Raw genomic sequence first — 16,840 nt, forward strand, 5'->3', positions numbered from 1 at the left:
CAGTTTACTACTTGTATTCTTTGCTAAAACTATTCGAATAGCAATAAATTCATTGGTCGAAATAAATATCTAATATTTTTCTTATTTATTAAGCCAAAAACTATTCGAATAGTTAAATTTTATTGGCCAAAATATTCTCTAATATTCTTATTTAAAATACTAAAATTTTCCCCCATTATCTTGTAAAATTTATTAATTAATTTTCATTTTTCTAGAAATCAATTATTTTTGCTGTTTGAACTGAAAATTACACAAAAATATTTACTTATTGATTAAGGAAATAAAACAAAGAATTAACAACACAAAAAAGTGTTTAAAGTACAAAAATCACAGTGAATTGAATAAAACAAAAATCATACAATCAGATACATACTAAAATACTTATAAATAATAATAAATAACAAAAAAAAATCAAAAACAAATAAAGAAATGGGCAAATTACTGAGTTTATTGGCACGTGATGACTCAAACTGTTGCACAGCCAAATCCTACGATGTCTTTTTGGATTTTGAAAATGCAGCACCCACGGAAACAGAACGTGAAATATACGAAGAGGTAGAACGTGTACTCAAAGAATCTGAGGCTGTTTTAGAGGAGATACAAGTTTATAAGGTAAGTTATTATTTGCTCTCTATTTTCTGTTTTTAATTTATTAAAATTATGAATGAAAAAAGTAAAATATTTTTTTTTATTTTTATAAAAAAAACCCAACAACTGATAAATTGTATGTTTTTTATAAAATGATTATTTCTGTCTGCCAGTGATTTTTTTTTTAATTTTATGCAAAACTCACTCATGGCCCAGGCCACCTTGTTCCTAGTAAATTTATTTTTAAAATTTATCTCTCTTTATAATTATTCGTATGAATATTTTAATAAGTCATCTTGTTGTTTTTTTATTTATTTATTCGTATTTATGAATTATTTTTTGCTGTTATTTTTATGGTGACGTTATTTTTTCTTTTTCAAAGTGTGACTCACGTGTTTTACAAGTTATTTACTTTGTGGTACCCTATAAACCGTTGTAGTATTCTGTGTTAGGAAGTTGTTTAAGAACGAATTGTAGAAAAATAGTTTTTTTTATCACTAGAACTTTCTAGTTTATTGACAATGTTAATAAAAATGATTTTGTTTAAGGAAAAATATTTTCTTTGGTAGAAATTTAATTTAGACGTGATCACACGATCGGTTGTTAATGACTATTATGTTAAGAGTGTTTATTAGATTTTTCATATCAAAATAAATGTTTTAACACAAAAATTGCATGTCTTGAGTTACAAATACAAAACATAAGCGACTAAATAGGAATTAAAGGAAAACAACTCAGCTTTATTTTGAGAAAAAAAACAAATTTAAAAAAGGTTCCATTTTGGAAAAAATGTCTTGAGTTACAAAATATTTATTTTGATAGATATCCCACTCGCATCCCACTAAGCGACCAAAAAGGTCTTCAAGGAAAATATATAAGCTTTCTTTTGAGAAAAAAAGTCAAAAAATTTTTGAATTTGAAAAAAAAAGTCAAAATTTTTTTATTTTTTTTTCGAAAAGTTTAAGAAATAGCTGTCTAAACTATTTGGGACACATTTTGCTAAGAATAAGAGGTAATAAGTTACCACCTGCTTGGCCAAAATGTCAAAATTTTACCACCTCTAACTCAGAGAGTTGTCCACCGATCTTGTTGAAACTTGGTGCAAATTTCATTCCGATCGGAAGACATCGATTTCAAAAGTTGTTCACTTGACATGAATTCCCCCATACATATTTTTAAAAATTCTGGAACTTTTTTCTTCAATAAATATTCGCAAAGTTTCAAAAAAGTTGGAGACAGTTATCTCGAAACGATATCATTCATCGAGAATTATTCGCGAAGTTTTGCTAAAGCGAACGATATCAATAACGAATCATAAACAATATCGACGACGACTTGTTTACTATAACAAAGATTGTTTATTTTAAAAATTCTCTAAAATTTCTCGGATTTCAGTTTCGAAAAATTATCGAGAATTATTTGCTAAGTTTCTCAAGTGCAAATAAAAATTGAAGCCAGTAAACTCGCAGTTTCAAGAACGATATCAAACATTTGAAATATCATTCGAGATTTGTTTATTATATAAAACAAAATTTGTTCTTCTAAAAAATTCTTTCCGATTTCAAGGATTTACCTTTCGAAAAATGATCAAAGAATTATTCCATATTTTTAAAAATTCTCGAACATTTTTATTTTACATGAATTTATTTTCAAAAACTTAAGGCGAATATATACGAACCTTCGTCTCGTACAGCTCACTTGGGTCCAAAATCGTTCCCTTTGTGATAGCTGAAGAAGAAAATGAAAACAGAAAGAAAAGAGAAATAGAAGTTGAAGAAAAGGGAAATCTATATATTGAGTTATAGTGAAATTTCCATGAGTGTAGATAGAAATGAGAGCAGAAAGTGGAGAGGTTTTAAGAATTCAGAGAATTTAGCTAACGCAGAGGGCCATGGGATAGTTGCCGGGTCCCGAAGAGGTACAATTTGCATATCCGGTCTTATCAACAATCTGCTTTTCCTGATGAAGGCGTCTATGCACCTTAGTTCCCTCACAGATAACCTTGGGGCGTGAGTACCGAAAGTGCAATGCCCGGTGATCATCACCACAATGTAGCTGATTTGTATTCGTTGTAGCCGAAGTAGATACGACGTGCGTTTACAGTCCAACGCAGGCCATATCATCCTAGTGATGGCACAGGTGGATTCATTACCTACCCCACCTTGCTTGGGCAAGTTCGTAATATTCGCCATGTATCAGATCCTTGCAAGTTGAAAACAAAGGAAGTCTATTTCGTCATCCGATATCAAGACTCCTATTCCCGCTAAGTCATCAGCAATACAATTGCCCTCATTGTCCCTGTGTCCACGTACCCATGTGAGTACAACTGTCGAATGTCTCGCCATCTCATTTAAGGATGTCCGGCATTCCCGGACCATATTCGATATTGGCGAATATATAGCTATTGTTTGTTACTGAATACGCTGGTGTAATGAAGTGTAAATGATAAACATTTAACTACCACTTTAGCGGCCACAGCGAACTAGTGTGTTGTACAAGTAGTGGTAAGTTGAGATAAAATTTGTCGAGTTGCTAGAATATTTTAGGAAAATAGTAGGCAGCTTTTCTAATACGTATATCTTTTTAAATTATTAAATATCTATAAAAAATTTGTTAAAAAATGTTTTGTAGAGCATTGACATAGTCGCTCTAAACTAATACAAAATTTTATTTCATCACTATCTGACCATTATATATTTTATAGTTGTAGTTAATATTTATTATCGCTATCAACGTCATAATATCAATTTCACACAAAAAATAAAATAAACATCAATGAGTATAGCATTTGTTTTATATACACAAAAACACAATCGTAATTATCTCTTTTAACTAGTCTCTCTCTCTCACATTTGCCATTCATTCATTGACATTTGAGGTTAAATTAGTGTTTTGTTTAATATTTATTAATTTTAACACTAGCGATGATGAATTAATGACATTTTTGAAGTTCTTGGGTTGTTGTTTTTATAACTTTAAATTCTTCATGTCATCATCAGCCTTAAAGGGGTGAATATCCCTTTTTGGCAAAACTAACAAACAAATTTAAATGTTTAACGTTATTTATTTTATGTATTTCTACCGAAAAGGTAGGGTGGTGTGGTTTTTAAATAAATATGTACATAATTGTGGCATATTGTTATGTTTAATAATTTAAATAATTTAAACTTTTTTGTATAGTTAATTTGATTGTTTATAATATTTGGATTTTAATAAAATTTTTGGCAAGCTTTATATGGAATTAAATAATAGTTTATTGTAGTTTTCTATAGTCTTTGTTAAAAGTCATGATAAAAGAGTATTGACTTTAGTTTTTGTTAAAAGTTATTTAAAATTCTTAACAATTTGCCAAATTTGAATTATAATTCTTGGGATGATATTCATTCTTTAAAATCCCTATTATTTCCCTTACAAATAACTTATTTTCTCAATAATTTATGCACCCTTTTTTTGGATTTTGAATTTTCATAAAATCCTTTTATGGTTTAAAATTGTATAACTTTATTTTAAACAATTTATTTCAACAAATTTATATGTCACCCCATTAAGCCATTAAATTAAACCAACATTTATTTAAACAGTTTTCGGTGTTTTTTTTCTGTTCATCTTCTGGTGATGTTAAATCCAAAATGCACGATTTTTTTTTTCTGAAACTGAAATTGATGTTGCAATTTATATAGAGGAATTATAGTTTTGTGTTACATTTCAGTTACTTGCCGTTGTTGTCCCGGTTATTTGAGTTTTTGGCGCACTTCCAATTCAAGTGAAAATAAAAAGCAGGCAAACAAAAAACAAGAAAATCTATAAAAAAAATAAATAAAACTATGTATCATGTCTGCAAGCTACTAACCAGGTTTTTACTGCAACTAACTTTTAACAACTTCTGTCAGTCAGTGATTCCATGCTGCCTCACGATGTGCCATCAAAATGGCAACATGGAAAAACATTTTAATGATGAATAAAAGAAAATTGTCTGTCTGTCTCTGTCTCTGTGTTTTTGTTTAATGACTTTTTTTTTTCTCTCTTATTGTTGCCGGTTATTTCCAGCTTAAATTACTGGCTGCAAAATGAAAATAAAGTTTTTTTGCAAGAAAAAACAAATGAACGAAATGAAAATTAACTTTGATTTAAAAAGTCTTTACAAACTAATGAATACAATTTTTTTCGAGCTTCTAGTTGTTGGCATTAAATAAATTGTAAACTAAACTAAACTGAACTACTGGGGTTTATTTATACTATAGCTATAGAATAAACCTATTTATGTGTTCATAAACTGTTTTTAGTCAAAACTATGTCACCAGTACATAGAGTCTGGTTACATAAATACAAAATGATCAAACAACCTTTTCAATCAGGTACCTACCAAATGTTCCACATAATATGTATTCAGAATGAAGAAAAAAAAAAACAAAAACTGAAGAGTGTAAGAGCATTTTGTGGTGGGGTTTTTAATTGTATGGTATGGTTATTTTTAAATTATTCAAATCAATTTATTCACATTACTTTATTTTAGAAATACATACACTCATAAAATGTATGTATTTTTATTTAAAAAAAATTGATTTTCAATTGTTTGTGGCAAAATTCATAGAAATGAGATTGATTTTTCCTTTGATATTATAAAATAAATTGATAGTTTTCTTTTAGAAATTAAGAAAGTTTAATTGGTATTGAGAATTTCTAATTAAAATTAGTAAAAAAAAACAATTAAAATGGTAAAATACATTTTTAAAATGTCTAGTAGAAAATTATAGCTGGAAATGAAAGTAACAAAACAGAAAATTCAAAAAAGAAGTATTTTATCAGAATTTTTTTTCACCAAAAATAAAATTTTGAACAAAAAATCGTTTTTGTTACAAAAAGTAATTTTCCACAAACAATAACATATAAACAAAAACTAAAAAACCCTTAGTTTTGTATGAAAGAAGCTTATTAATAAAATGATCAAAAAGCTTTTTTTTACAAAAAGAGCTTTTATTGCAAAAAAAACTTCATTTACGCAAAATTAAGGGGTTTTAAAGATTTTTGTTTTATTGAAATCAAAAACGTTTTATTAAAATAAAATCTACACAAAAATAATGTGAACTAATGCTCTGTTCCTTGATCTCGAAAGGAAAGCAAAGCGAATGAAATTGAGTCAGTCAGATTGAAATCCAATTTAAATCAACATGAAATTGGATTTCCGCAGAGTACCAAAGCATTTTATGTAAGAAGGCTCTTTAAGCTTTTTTGAAAAAAAACTTTTGAAAAGCTTTCCGCAAAATCTAAATTTATGTAAAACAAAATGCTTTTGTAAAAAGAGTTCATTTAATTTTTTCTTAAATTGTTTTTTTTTTTTTTTTTTTTTGAAAAAATCTTTTCTGATAAAAATTTAATTTTATAAGAAAAAAATAAAAATTGATTTTTATAAAAACAAACTTGAAAAAATATTTATTTTTGTGAAAAAATTTTAAAGAAAATATTTATTTTTTTAAAAAAATTAATATTTAAATTTTTTTTGGAAAAGCTCTTTTTGATAAAGCCCTTTATAAATACGTTTACTATACATATAAGTTTGTCATTCCGTTTGTAATTTCTTGAAATTTCTGTTGAAATCAATTTTCTGAAGACCCCAGATATCTTCGGGATCCAAATCTTCAATAATTCTGTCAGACATGCTTCCTAGAAGCTTCCTATTTAAAATCAGCAAAATCGGTCCACAAATGGTTGAGATATGAGGAAAAAACCAGGACAAACTCGATTTTTGACCTATTTTGACCTATGTATATCTGGATTACTATGTCATTAATGTAAACAATGATAGATATTTCAAAGACCTTAAGACCATAGTAAGTTGGACATACAATGGGTCAAAATCCGAAAAAATATTTTTAACCCGATTTTTTTTTTTATCAAAAAAATTTTTATTTTATTTAATAATTCGAAAAAAGTTTTTTTTTCCAAAAACTTAGTTATTGAATAAAGCTTATAAAGTTAAATACTGGAAGTTTTGCTTTACATCTTTAATTTGAAAAAAAGTGCCCCTCAAGCACACCGATTGGTCAACGATGCTTAATGTGAATGAGTTCCATCGGTTTAAATGTGCGAGAGATGGTTTGTTCGGTTCAGAAAAGTTTGAGAACCAAGAATTGGAGGCATTACTCCATGAAGATTGCTGTCAAACTCAACAGCTGCTTCCGAAATCATTGGGCGCTACTCAAGCAGCAATTTCAAAACGTTTGCGACCGACCAACAGGATTCATGTAGGGAAATTGAAGCCGAGAAACTTTCAAATACGATTTTGCACCAAAATTTTTTTTCGCAAAATATTAAAAAAAAAAAAAATTAAAATTTAAAAAAAACAATTCGAAAAAATGAAAAAATATACTTTGGAAAAAAAAATTTTTGTTTACCTAAAAATATTTAAAATTTTTATTTTGAAGTATAATTTGGTGAAGGGTGTATAATATTCGGCACAGTCGAATATAGCTCTCTTACTTGTTTTCGATAAAAATGTTTGTGAAAAATCTCTATTTTATATAAAAATTCTTATCGTAAAAGCTTTCAGCTTTTTTTCTTTAAAAATTAATTTTTTCGGCAATCTACTTTATAAAAAAGTTATTTTCATAAAAAAAAAAAAATTGTAAAAAAAGCTCATAATTTTTGTAAGTAGTTTTTTGTGAAAATTAAATTTTTATGAAAATTTCACAATTTAATCACTAATTTAGAATAAGGTTAGAATTGAAATTGCTCAGATTTTCCTTTTGAGTCTATTAAAAATGCCTTCTCAAGAATTTCCTTATAAATTAATTAAAAAAGATTTTTCTTCGGGTGTAACAACATTTCTGTCGACAACTTACTTTAGGGTGCGTCATATTTTAAAGGGTTTTTTGTTGGTTTGTTGTACAACTATAAATTGTTTAACCACAAACCAACCAACCGTATTTGTTTGTTCTTGTTGCTACTGGAGGTTTTCTTTTTGTTGTTATATGTATGTACGAGTATTTGGTTTTTAGGTCAAAAACAAAAACCAGTGTGAAGTAATTTTCTGGTTCATTTACTCAACCTCTATTATACAGTAGTCGTTTGTCGGTGGATGGATGGCATGTGCCAGCCAAAAATAAATATGATACTTGTAATAAACAATCATAAATATTTATACTAACTACAGCACATTTAAAGGAAATATGTTTAATCAAAATGAAATACAATAATATAAAGCAAATTTAAACAATTTGTATAACTTGCAACATGAAAATGCCATCACTCAAAGCAAAATAGTCATGGAATAAAAAAAAGGAAACCTAAAGAAACTTAAAAATTCTATGAAATGAAACCAATCTTCAACCCACTAACGAACAACTAAAACGATTTATTTTGAGGTAGTGGCGCCTTTTTTGTTTTGTCTTAAACATTGATTTTTTATGAGCTGCTTTTCATTTTTATTCTTTTATGATTTTGTTTATTTTTGGTTTTTGTTTGAATATGTTTGCAATTGTTATTTGGGGTTGTCTTTCTAGGGTTATCTGAGGTCATGTTTGAATGAATTTGTTTACTTTTTCTATTATTATTATTTCTTTTTTACTTTTTTTGTTTTGTTTTATTTTGGATAGCACTTGAGTGTTGTTTTTTTTTTGGTATTTATATTACGAAAGTTAAGGCAATAATTAAAGGTACACTTGAGTAAACAACTGCCTATTTACATTGGAAACTTTTCGAGCGATATATCGCAGCAACCCAGGAGTTAAGCAAGTAAGTCAATGTATCCCTTTTAGACAGTAATTGTCACTAATGTCAGATCACCTGGCTGACTCTATTTTATATATTTTGGGTCATTTGACATAAATGTGCTCTTTGTAGTGTGGAGAGAAGTCAATTGGTTACTTTATACATCCCAGGTAATCCAGCATGAAGTCAATTGCCAGTTTAGTGTCTCTAAGTAACCTAAAGTGTAGTCACTTTAAACGTTTGTTTTGTACTTTTCAAATCTATCCGAGCCAAAATAACTGCTCATCTTTTGAGGCCATGATCGAATCAAGCCAATATCGGATGCTCTGTTCAAAGTGAAGCGTATCCCAGAGAGATCGATCTGCAGCGATCGAAAAAAAATAGTAGTCGGACGGGCCACGGTCTGGACTATAAAGCGGGTTAGGCAAAACTTCCAACCACTTTGTTCTAAAAACTTTTTAACAGGTCTTGCAACTTGTAGCCGAGTGTTGTCATGATGGAATATTGCAAATTCTGGGCGTTTTTCGGATCGCTTCAAACAGATCAGTTGTGTTCGGTACAGGTTCCCTGTGATGATCTGGTCAGATTTCAGCAGCTCATAGTAAATGCGCTGATGAAATTCCACCAAATACAGAGAATTTCCTAAACGCCATGGATATTTGGCTTTGGTATCGATTCGGCTGGTTGGCCGGTCTTCACATACGATCTCTTATCGCAATGGATCCATTTTTCATCGCAAGTAATAAATCGGTGCAAAAATTATTTTCTTTTAGAGCGTTCAAGCATCTTTTCGGACGTGTATGGTCGGTCTCTAGGCTTCAATTCGTATGGTACCCAATTTCCCTGCTTTTGGATGAATCCTGCTGCTCTCAAACGTTTTGAAACTGCTGTTCCCCAATGATTTTGTAAGCTTTTGTTGAGTTTGGCAACCATCTTCATGGAGTAATGCCTCCAATTCTTGGTATTCAAACATTTTTGGCTGGCCGGGCGATCTTTGTCTTCCGTGTCAAAATTACCACTTCTAAACCGCACATGCCTTCTCTCGCACGTTAAAACCGATGATACACATTCACCATACGCTTTGGGGGGCTACCGGTGTGCTTCAGGGGCACATTTTTTTCAGATTAAAGAAGTAAAGCAAAACTTCCCATATATGACGCTTTATTGGTACAAAATTCGACATTTTCGATGTAAAAAAGATTACACTATAATGCTCAATAACTAAGTGAGAATACATGACAGATATGTATCCTTTAAAATGACATATAAGTTATTAAAAACAAAAACCTCGTTCAAAAGTTATGCCATCTCTTGTAAGTCATACACCCAATACATCGATAAAATTAATTATAAATATTGAAGAGTTCAATTTTGATATTTATGGTTCATTGTTTTTCAGTTGTACCTCTAGTTATTAGCTATGCTGTACCAAACTTTATGAACATTTTTGGCATTCACATTTTTTCATATATAATTCCTTTTTTCTTCATAAAATGTCTCATTTATATGGAAATTCTTGAAAAGTTTTTCTAATGTAAAATCTGAGAAATTTCAATTCTGAGAATTTGTCTATTGTTTCAAAATGTTGATGCACAGGGTATTTATGAAAATCATAGACATATTTATGAGAAATATTTGTAAACGAATACAAAATAAGAAATTTAAATTCTTGTTAATGAAATATAAATATTTTTAGAGGCTGAAATAAAACATTTTTTTATGAATTCAAGGCTTAAATAAAAAATTGAAAGGTTGTCGATATTAATAAACAAAAAAACAGTTATGAATTTGTAAAGTTCTACTAAAAGTTTAAAGAATTAAAGACTTTGAGACCCCACAGCGCCGCTCCTGAGGGACTTGTGGGGTCCCTTGTAAAAACTTAAACTCGAATTCTTTTCTGCTGCTCCCATGTTAAGTTTTATGTTAATCGGATTAGCCAATTAGAAATGAAAGATTTATTTTCCAAAAATTTTGATTCTGCCCCACTGTGCACTGTAGCTGAATCTTGACTTTAAAATCACTGTGCATGGCCATTAAAAACTCATTAATTTTGTTTTTTGGTTGATTACAAAAATTTTACTAATAACTCTTATTACAGGCATCAGCAGAAATATTAAATAAATGTTTCACTAATGGATTAATTAAATAATTTGTCTTCGTTTTTATGTATTTTAAAATTCTGTTGAACAAATTGTCTCCTTATTTAAGGTCAACAACAAAAAAATAAATTTTAAATTGAGTAATTTTCTCCAGTTTTTTGTTTGCTTTAATTTCAATTCATTTCAGCACAAAAAAATCATACATATTTATAAAATTTGTGCAATTGCGTTTCAAATTTTTGTATTCAAATGTTTAAGTTTAAAAAAAAGTTATTTCAATTCTATGAAAAACCTACCAATATGGTGCGAATATTTTTTTTTTTTAATAAAAAACTTCCGGTTATTAAACTCTAGTCGTGTCTATACTGTATGATGTACAACGAATATTAAATATGGCAAAAGAAGAAGTGTTAAAAATTATTTAACACAGACTACAAGAGCCGTCATAAAAATGGCCATTGGCTTAAACACAGTAGGCATGGCAGGCACAGTTAGACAGACGATAGATAGAATTATACATTATTATTACTCATATGTACAAAAATATTTATATATTTACATGCAGTCGAAGCAATATTTATTTTTAAAAATGCTAATTGAATAATATTTTATATGACCACCGAACAAATATGAAAGCAACCAACCTCTCCACCCATATGTGTCATCAGAGCAGCACACATTTATGCAGATTTGTTTCCATTTATTTGTTAAAATATGGTCAGTAAGTGACTAAAATGACCAGCAAATACATTTGTTTATTTGTTAAAGTTACAATTATTATGTAATTTATAACCCTTTTATCCATATTTATATACATTTTTAAATTATCCATAAACATAATAATAATAAAAATAGTTCAAACTCTTTTGTTGTAATCAAGTGTGTAAATTGCGAACCTAATATTGTAGAAAAAATGTTGTATATCGTACTGACAGCTAAAATCTATTAAAAAATAATAAACAAATTAATGTAATTATTTCCGTTAGTTTAGCAATTAAATAAATATTTTATAATGCTTTTATAGCTTTTTAATCAATTAATTTTCATTAATATAGATTAGGCTTTTGTTAATGCGACATACAACACGCCATTAGCGGAAATTTAAACATTTTGAAATCATATTAAAACCATGACTATTGATTGAGTTTATATTTATTTTAATTATGTCTTAATACAGACAGTTGGGTATTTTAAACTATTTTACTATGAATGTAAACAATTAAATATGTTTAAATTTGACATCTGTCAAAGCAACGGATGTCACTTATTGTTGTAACAGCTATGTAGACATTTTGGATTTCAAAAGTTAGCTAAACTAAGCAAATTTCTAATATAGTAAATAGTTTTAGAAAATATTTTCTTTGGAATTCTTCATGGACAAATGATGTGACAGAAGCACGAATAACATTGAAACGTGAAAACATTTGTCCGTTTTCACCTGATTAATTTGGCTAAAACATTTCTGGATTCTTAAGGTAGGATCACACATAGGGTTTTTATCCCGGGAATTCCCGGGAATTTTGCAAATTTTTCACTACCCGATTCCCGGGATTTTTAGTCGGGATTCCCGGGAATTAAAAACTGACAAATCTACAAAGAAAACATTTTAGAACTCACAAAAAAGATGTGAAAGTTTTTTTTACAGTTTTTTATTTATATCTCGGCAATAATATATCGATTATTACTATTATTTATTTGGGCTTTTTCGAATGAACATTTAAAATGACATATGGAATCTTCAATGCCAAGATGTACCGGTGCGAATTATTCCAGAAACTTCTAGTAGAACAAAGGCGCCTACTTTTGATGGCACACCATTTGGTATTTTCAAGTATAGAATGCATTTTGACCTTGAAAGGAAACACAGCAACAGTACTTGTTTTTTTTTTATTAAAAGCTGAATAAAACTGAATGAAGAAACAACATTTTAACTCAATTTGTAGTAGATTTGAATCAACAAAAATTTAATCATTCAAAGTTTGAATAAATTCTGTTATTAATTAACTGCAAAATTAATTAAATTTAAATGAAGCTAAAGAATTAAATATTGGGAATGGATTTATGGAATGAAAGACTGATATTTTTTAATTACGAGTTAAGATTTTATTAAGAATTTAACTGTAAATGTAATTAATTAATACGAAGCTCTTTATATAATGATTATAACACTAAGTTTTTATATGAAATTTTGCTATAATATTCCTAATTTACAGTATTATTATATATTTCGGGAATAGCCGGGTACCCGGGAATTTAGAAACAAATTTTCCCGATTCCCAGGAATCAAAAAAGGTCGGGAAATTAAAAACCCTAGTCACACAATGACAAATATTTGACGAAAAAGACGTAACCACTAAATAAAATATATATGATTTCGTTTTATTTATTCCAAAAATTATTTCCTTATTCCGAGCGAAAAGAACTGCTCATCTTTTCGTTGAAGCATTATTTCGCCTTTCAAGGTCTCTCGTATGGTACCCAATTGCCCTGCTTTTGGATAAATCCTGCTGCTCGCAAACGTTTTAAAATTGGTGCTTGATTAGCTTCCAATGATTTAGCAAGCTGTCTGTCTATCTGTCCGACTATCTGTTGAAATCAAATTTCCGAAGCCCCCAAATAACTTACTTTCACGATTCATACATCAATATCTCCGGAATTCTTCCGGCTCCGTTGCTGTTTAAAATCGATAAAATCGGTCCACAAATGGCTGAGATATAAGGAAAAAACCAGGACAACATCGATTTTTGATCTATTTTGGACCTATGTATGTATATCTGGATTACTAAGTCATTAATATAGACAATATGGATATATAATGATATTTCAAAGACCTTTGCAACGTCGTATATATGTAAGACCATAGTAAGTGGACCTACAATGGATCAAAATCGGAAAATATATTTTTTAACACGATTTTTTTTTGCTAAATATTAAAAAAATTAAAAACAAAAAAAAAAATTTAATTTAAAAAAAAAACAATTCGAAAATTATTTTTCAAAAAATTAAAAAAACAACTTTGGAAAATATAAAATAAATTTTAGTAAGAATTGTGCTAAATTTCCAAATTATTGAAAAATTCACTGACATTTATTGTTGGGATATAAGCTAGTTCATATGCGCATTTCACTGGTTGCTTGTGCCAGAACATCAGGAACCTTTTCACAAAAGGCTTTAGAATTAATTAATTAAATTAATGGCCCTAAGGCTTGGTTATATAAATTGAAGATAAATAAATAAAATATTTATTACAAAAAAAAAAAAAACTAAATCAAAAAAATATTTAAAATTTTTATTTTGAAGTATAATTTGGTGAAGAGTATAAAAGATTCGGCATAGCCGAATATAGCTCTCTTGCTTGTTTCAAACTAAGGAAGTAAAGCAAAACTTCTCGAATATGACGATTCGTTACAAAATTCGACGTTAATACTTGCTGATAACTGTTGATTGTATTCTAAAGATTTCTGAAAAATAAAGAAGTTTGGGATTGTCAGTTTCACGTTGCTTTAAATGGCGACCAGTTTTTCAAAAGAAAGAGATGATGATGTGTATCATAGTATAGATACCTGATTTATCGCGGATATTTCTCTATAACGCGGTGAAATGGTTTATTAAATTACTCAATTTTACTAACTCAAAGAAGATCTTTTATATCAGTTTCTCTAAGGATCGATGTTTTCACGATACGATCTTTATACTGGAACAAATGCTTAAACTCCCAAAAAAATGCCTAAATTTTATTTGATGTAAATTTCTTTGCATTTAAAATGAAAACTTTTCGGTTTTGGGGGGAAATTTCCTATCTCCCCCTCCCCTCCTGGGAGACTCACATATATGTGTTGCCTTCGATCTTTCTCGTCTTGACCATCTATCTGCCTGTTCCAAGTATGGACGGGTCTTGTGGGTTCCACTCAATGGCCTTACGAGTTATATCATTGTAGGGTTTGCGAAAACATTTGTTTATAAGCACGTGGTTGGCGTTAAAGTCTTGCTTAGCTGCCATTAAGGTCTAAAAAGTCTAAATTCTTGTTTAGCCGTTCATGCTCGTGATCATAGCACTACCTAAGTAATGTGAGATGTTAACGTGGCCTTTGAAATATTTCCTTGGTGGAATATCGCTAGTTCAGATCTCATGAGTGCGATGACATATCAAAGCATACAAAAATGTGGCTTAAATTTGAAATTTACATCAAAAATAGGTCTAATTTGTAGGGTTGGTCCTCAATTGATCCTTAGTAATGGCACGTTATAAACTGTATTGTAGTGTAAACTAGTTGATCGCCCCGGCTTCGCCCGGTAGCATTTACTAATGTTAGTTCTTCAAGTTTCTCCAACCCACACACACCAGCCTGTTCTTATTTATTTGCAAATAAAATATGTAAATTTGTACTGCATACTTTAGGGAGCTTTTTATTACAGTTGACTGTACTCACAAAAAAAAAAGGAATTTCCGAGTTTTACTCAAGATTTTGGAATTTTTTTCATTACAAACCATCTCCTGAAAATTTCGAATTGAATAAAAAAAAATCAATCAAATCGCTCCAGCCGTTCTCACGTGATGACATTACATACATGGACCATTTTTATATATATAGATTAATTACTGTAAATATATAATGATAAATATAATTTTTTAATTTTACAAAAATTTAGCATTAAAACATTTTTATTTAATTCAAGTCTTTTAACACATTTTACTTTGCCAACTTGTACATATAAAGAAGACAAACGCATTTAAAATTGATCTAATTTACGTTAACGTTGCGATGTATCTGTCGTGCCGTGTGTTGCGGCCCCTACAGTTTTTTTCATCTCAGACATCGAGTACTACGAGTATTTAACAGCACTTTCATTTAATTTCACTTAACAATTAGTGCAGACATGTACAAGATGTGAGTGTGTTGCCAACATAATGATGTCGTTCAATACTTTTTGTTCGTATCCCAGCAGTTAAGCAAGTGGTCAATGTATTCTTTATAGACAGTAATTGTCAGTAACCTCTGATCACCTAGCTGTCTCCATTTTATATATTTTTGGTCATTTGACATGTATGCGCTCTTTGTAGTGAGGACAGAAGTCAATTGGTTACTTTATACATCCCAGGTAATCTAGGGAGAAGTCAATTGTCACTTAAGTGTCTCTAAGTAATCTAGAGTGTAGTCACTTTGTTATTTAAATGACTATTTGAGGTCAATTAGCATCTGCACATGTTAAAATATCTGGTTATGTAGCTGATAAAATTACCAGTTAGGTAGCTAGTAGAAGTAACTGACTCAATACGTTGACTACTTTGGACCAGCTATCAGACAGTTTATATATTTTGGGTAATTTGATATTTATTTGCTCTTTGTAGAGCGGACAGAAGTCAATTGATTACTTTATACATCCCATGTAATATAGCGAGAAGTCAATTGTCACTTAAGTGTCTCTAAGTAAACTAGAGTGTAGTCACTTTGTTATTTTACCCACCAGAAGTAATATATTGGAGAGTTGTCGGAGGAAGGTTTGTTTACAAACAATCCGTTATTGGACTGTCTATTTTAACGACTATTTGAGGTCGTACATTTTAAAATAACTGGTTATATAGCTGATCAAGTGGCCAGTTAGGTAGCTAGTAAAGTAACTGACTCGATGCGTTGACTACTTTGGACCAGCTATCAGTGGTAAATTGACTCCCTGCTTAGGACATGTAAATAACCAATCACGTAGCTAGTTATGTAACTAGTTGTCACCCTAAATGATGGGTAAAATCACTAGTTCGGTACAGTCTCCTAGAACTGCTGGGATGTTCTTTTATTTAGTATAAATGTGTTGTGTGTAATTAAGTATGTGTAATGTGAGTGTGTAATTGTTACCAATACATTTTACACTTTATTTAAAAATCGGTAAAAGATCTTTGTGCCAATTGAAATTGTGCTTTTTTTTCTGTTCTTAAAGAAAACATTTTCATTTCATCTCGTTTGTGGACAGCAAATAAAAAAAACAAATTGTATATAGAAGCTTAAAGAAAATATTCTTAACCCAATTTAAGTGTAAATGCTTTCTTTACATTACAAAATTTCAAGTTTTTATTTATAAACGAGTTGCACAAACATTCAGTCTTTCGTTTAGAGATAGATGAACATGGCGATGATGAAGTTGATGACAGCGATGATGACGTTGTTTGTTTGAGGAAGAGTGGTAGTAAGTAACTTTACCTTTTACAAAATACAATGCGTGTTTTTTGTTGGGATCCGACACATCTTGTCACGTGTGTAAGCAATTAACTTGACAGTTAAATACCATGACAAGCACAAGTATTTTTGTCTGTAAAAATTCTTTAAACAAATTAATAACAAGTGTAAACTAAATAAAGCTGAAAATTTTGTAAAAATTTAGAGCACTCAGTTTTTTTTTTATTTATTTGTAAATTTTGGGTTTTTACTTTGTTAAATAAGTAAAAAAAAGAA

At 29.5% G+C, this 16,840-nt stretch overlaps 1 protein-coding gene across 1 annotated transcript in view; it reads left to right on the forward strand.

Moving 5' to 3' along the window:
* Nucleotides 1–215: 215 nt before the first annotated feature.
* LOC135954623 (CYFIP-related Rac1 interactor B) overlaps nt 216–16,840 on the forward strand; it is a 69,740-nt gene continuing 53,115 nt past the window's right edge. The window contains exon 1 of the mRNA XM_065504817.1: nt 216–612. Within this exon, the coding sequence (XP_065360889.1) occupies nt 430–612 (183 nt within the window). The 5' untranslated portion in view covers nt 216–429. The remainder of the gene's footprint in view (nt 613–16,840) is intronic.

This window comes from Calliphora vicina, chromosome 3 (assembly GCF_958450345.1).
Source record: "Calliphora vicina chromosome 3, idCalVici1.1, whole genome shotgun sequence".
NCBI lineage: Eukaryota > Metazoa > Arthropoda > Insecta > Diptera > Calliphoridae > Calliphora > Calliphora vicina.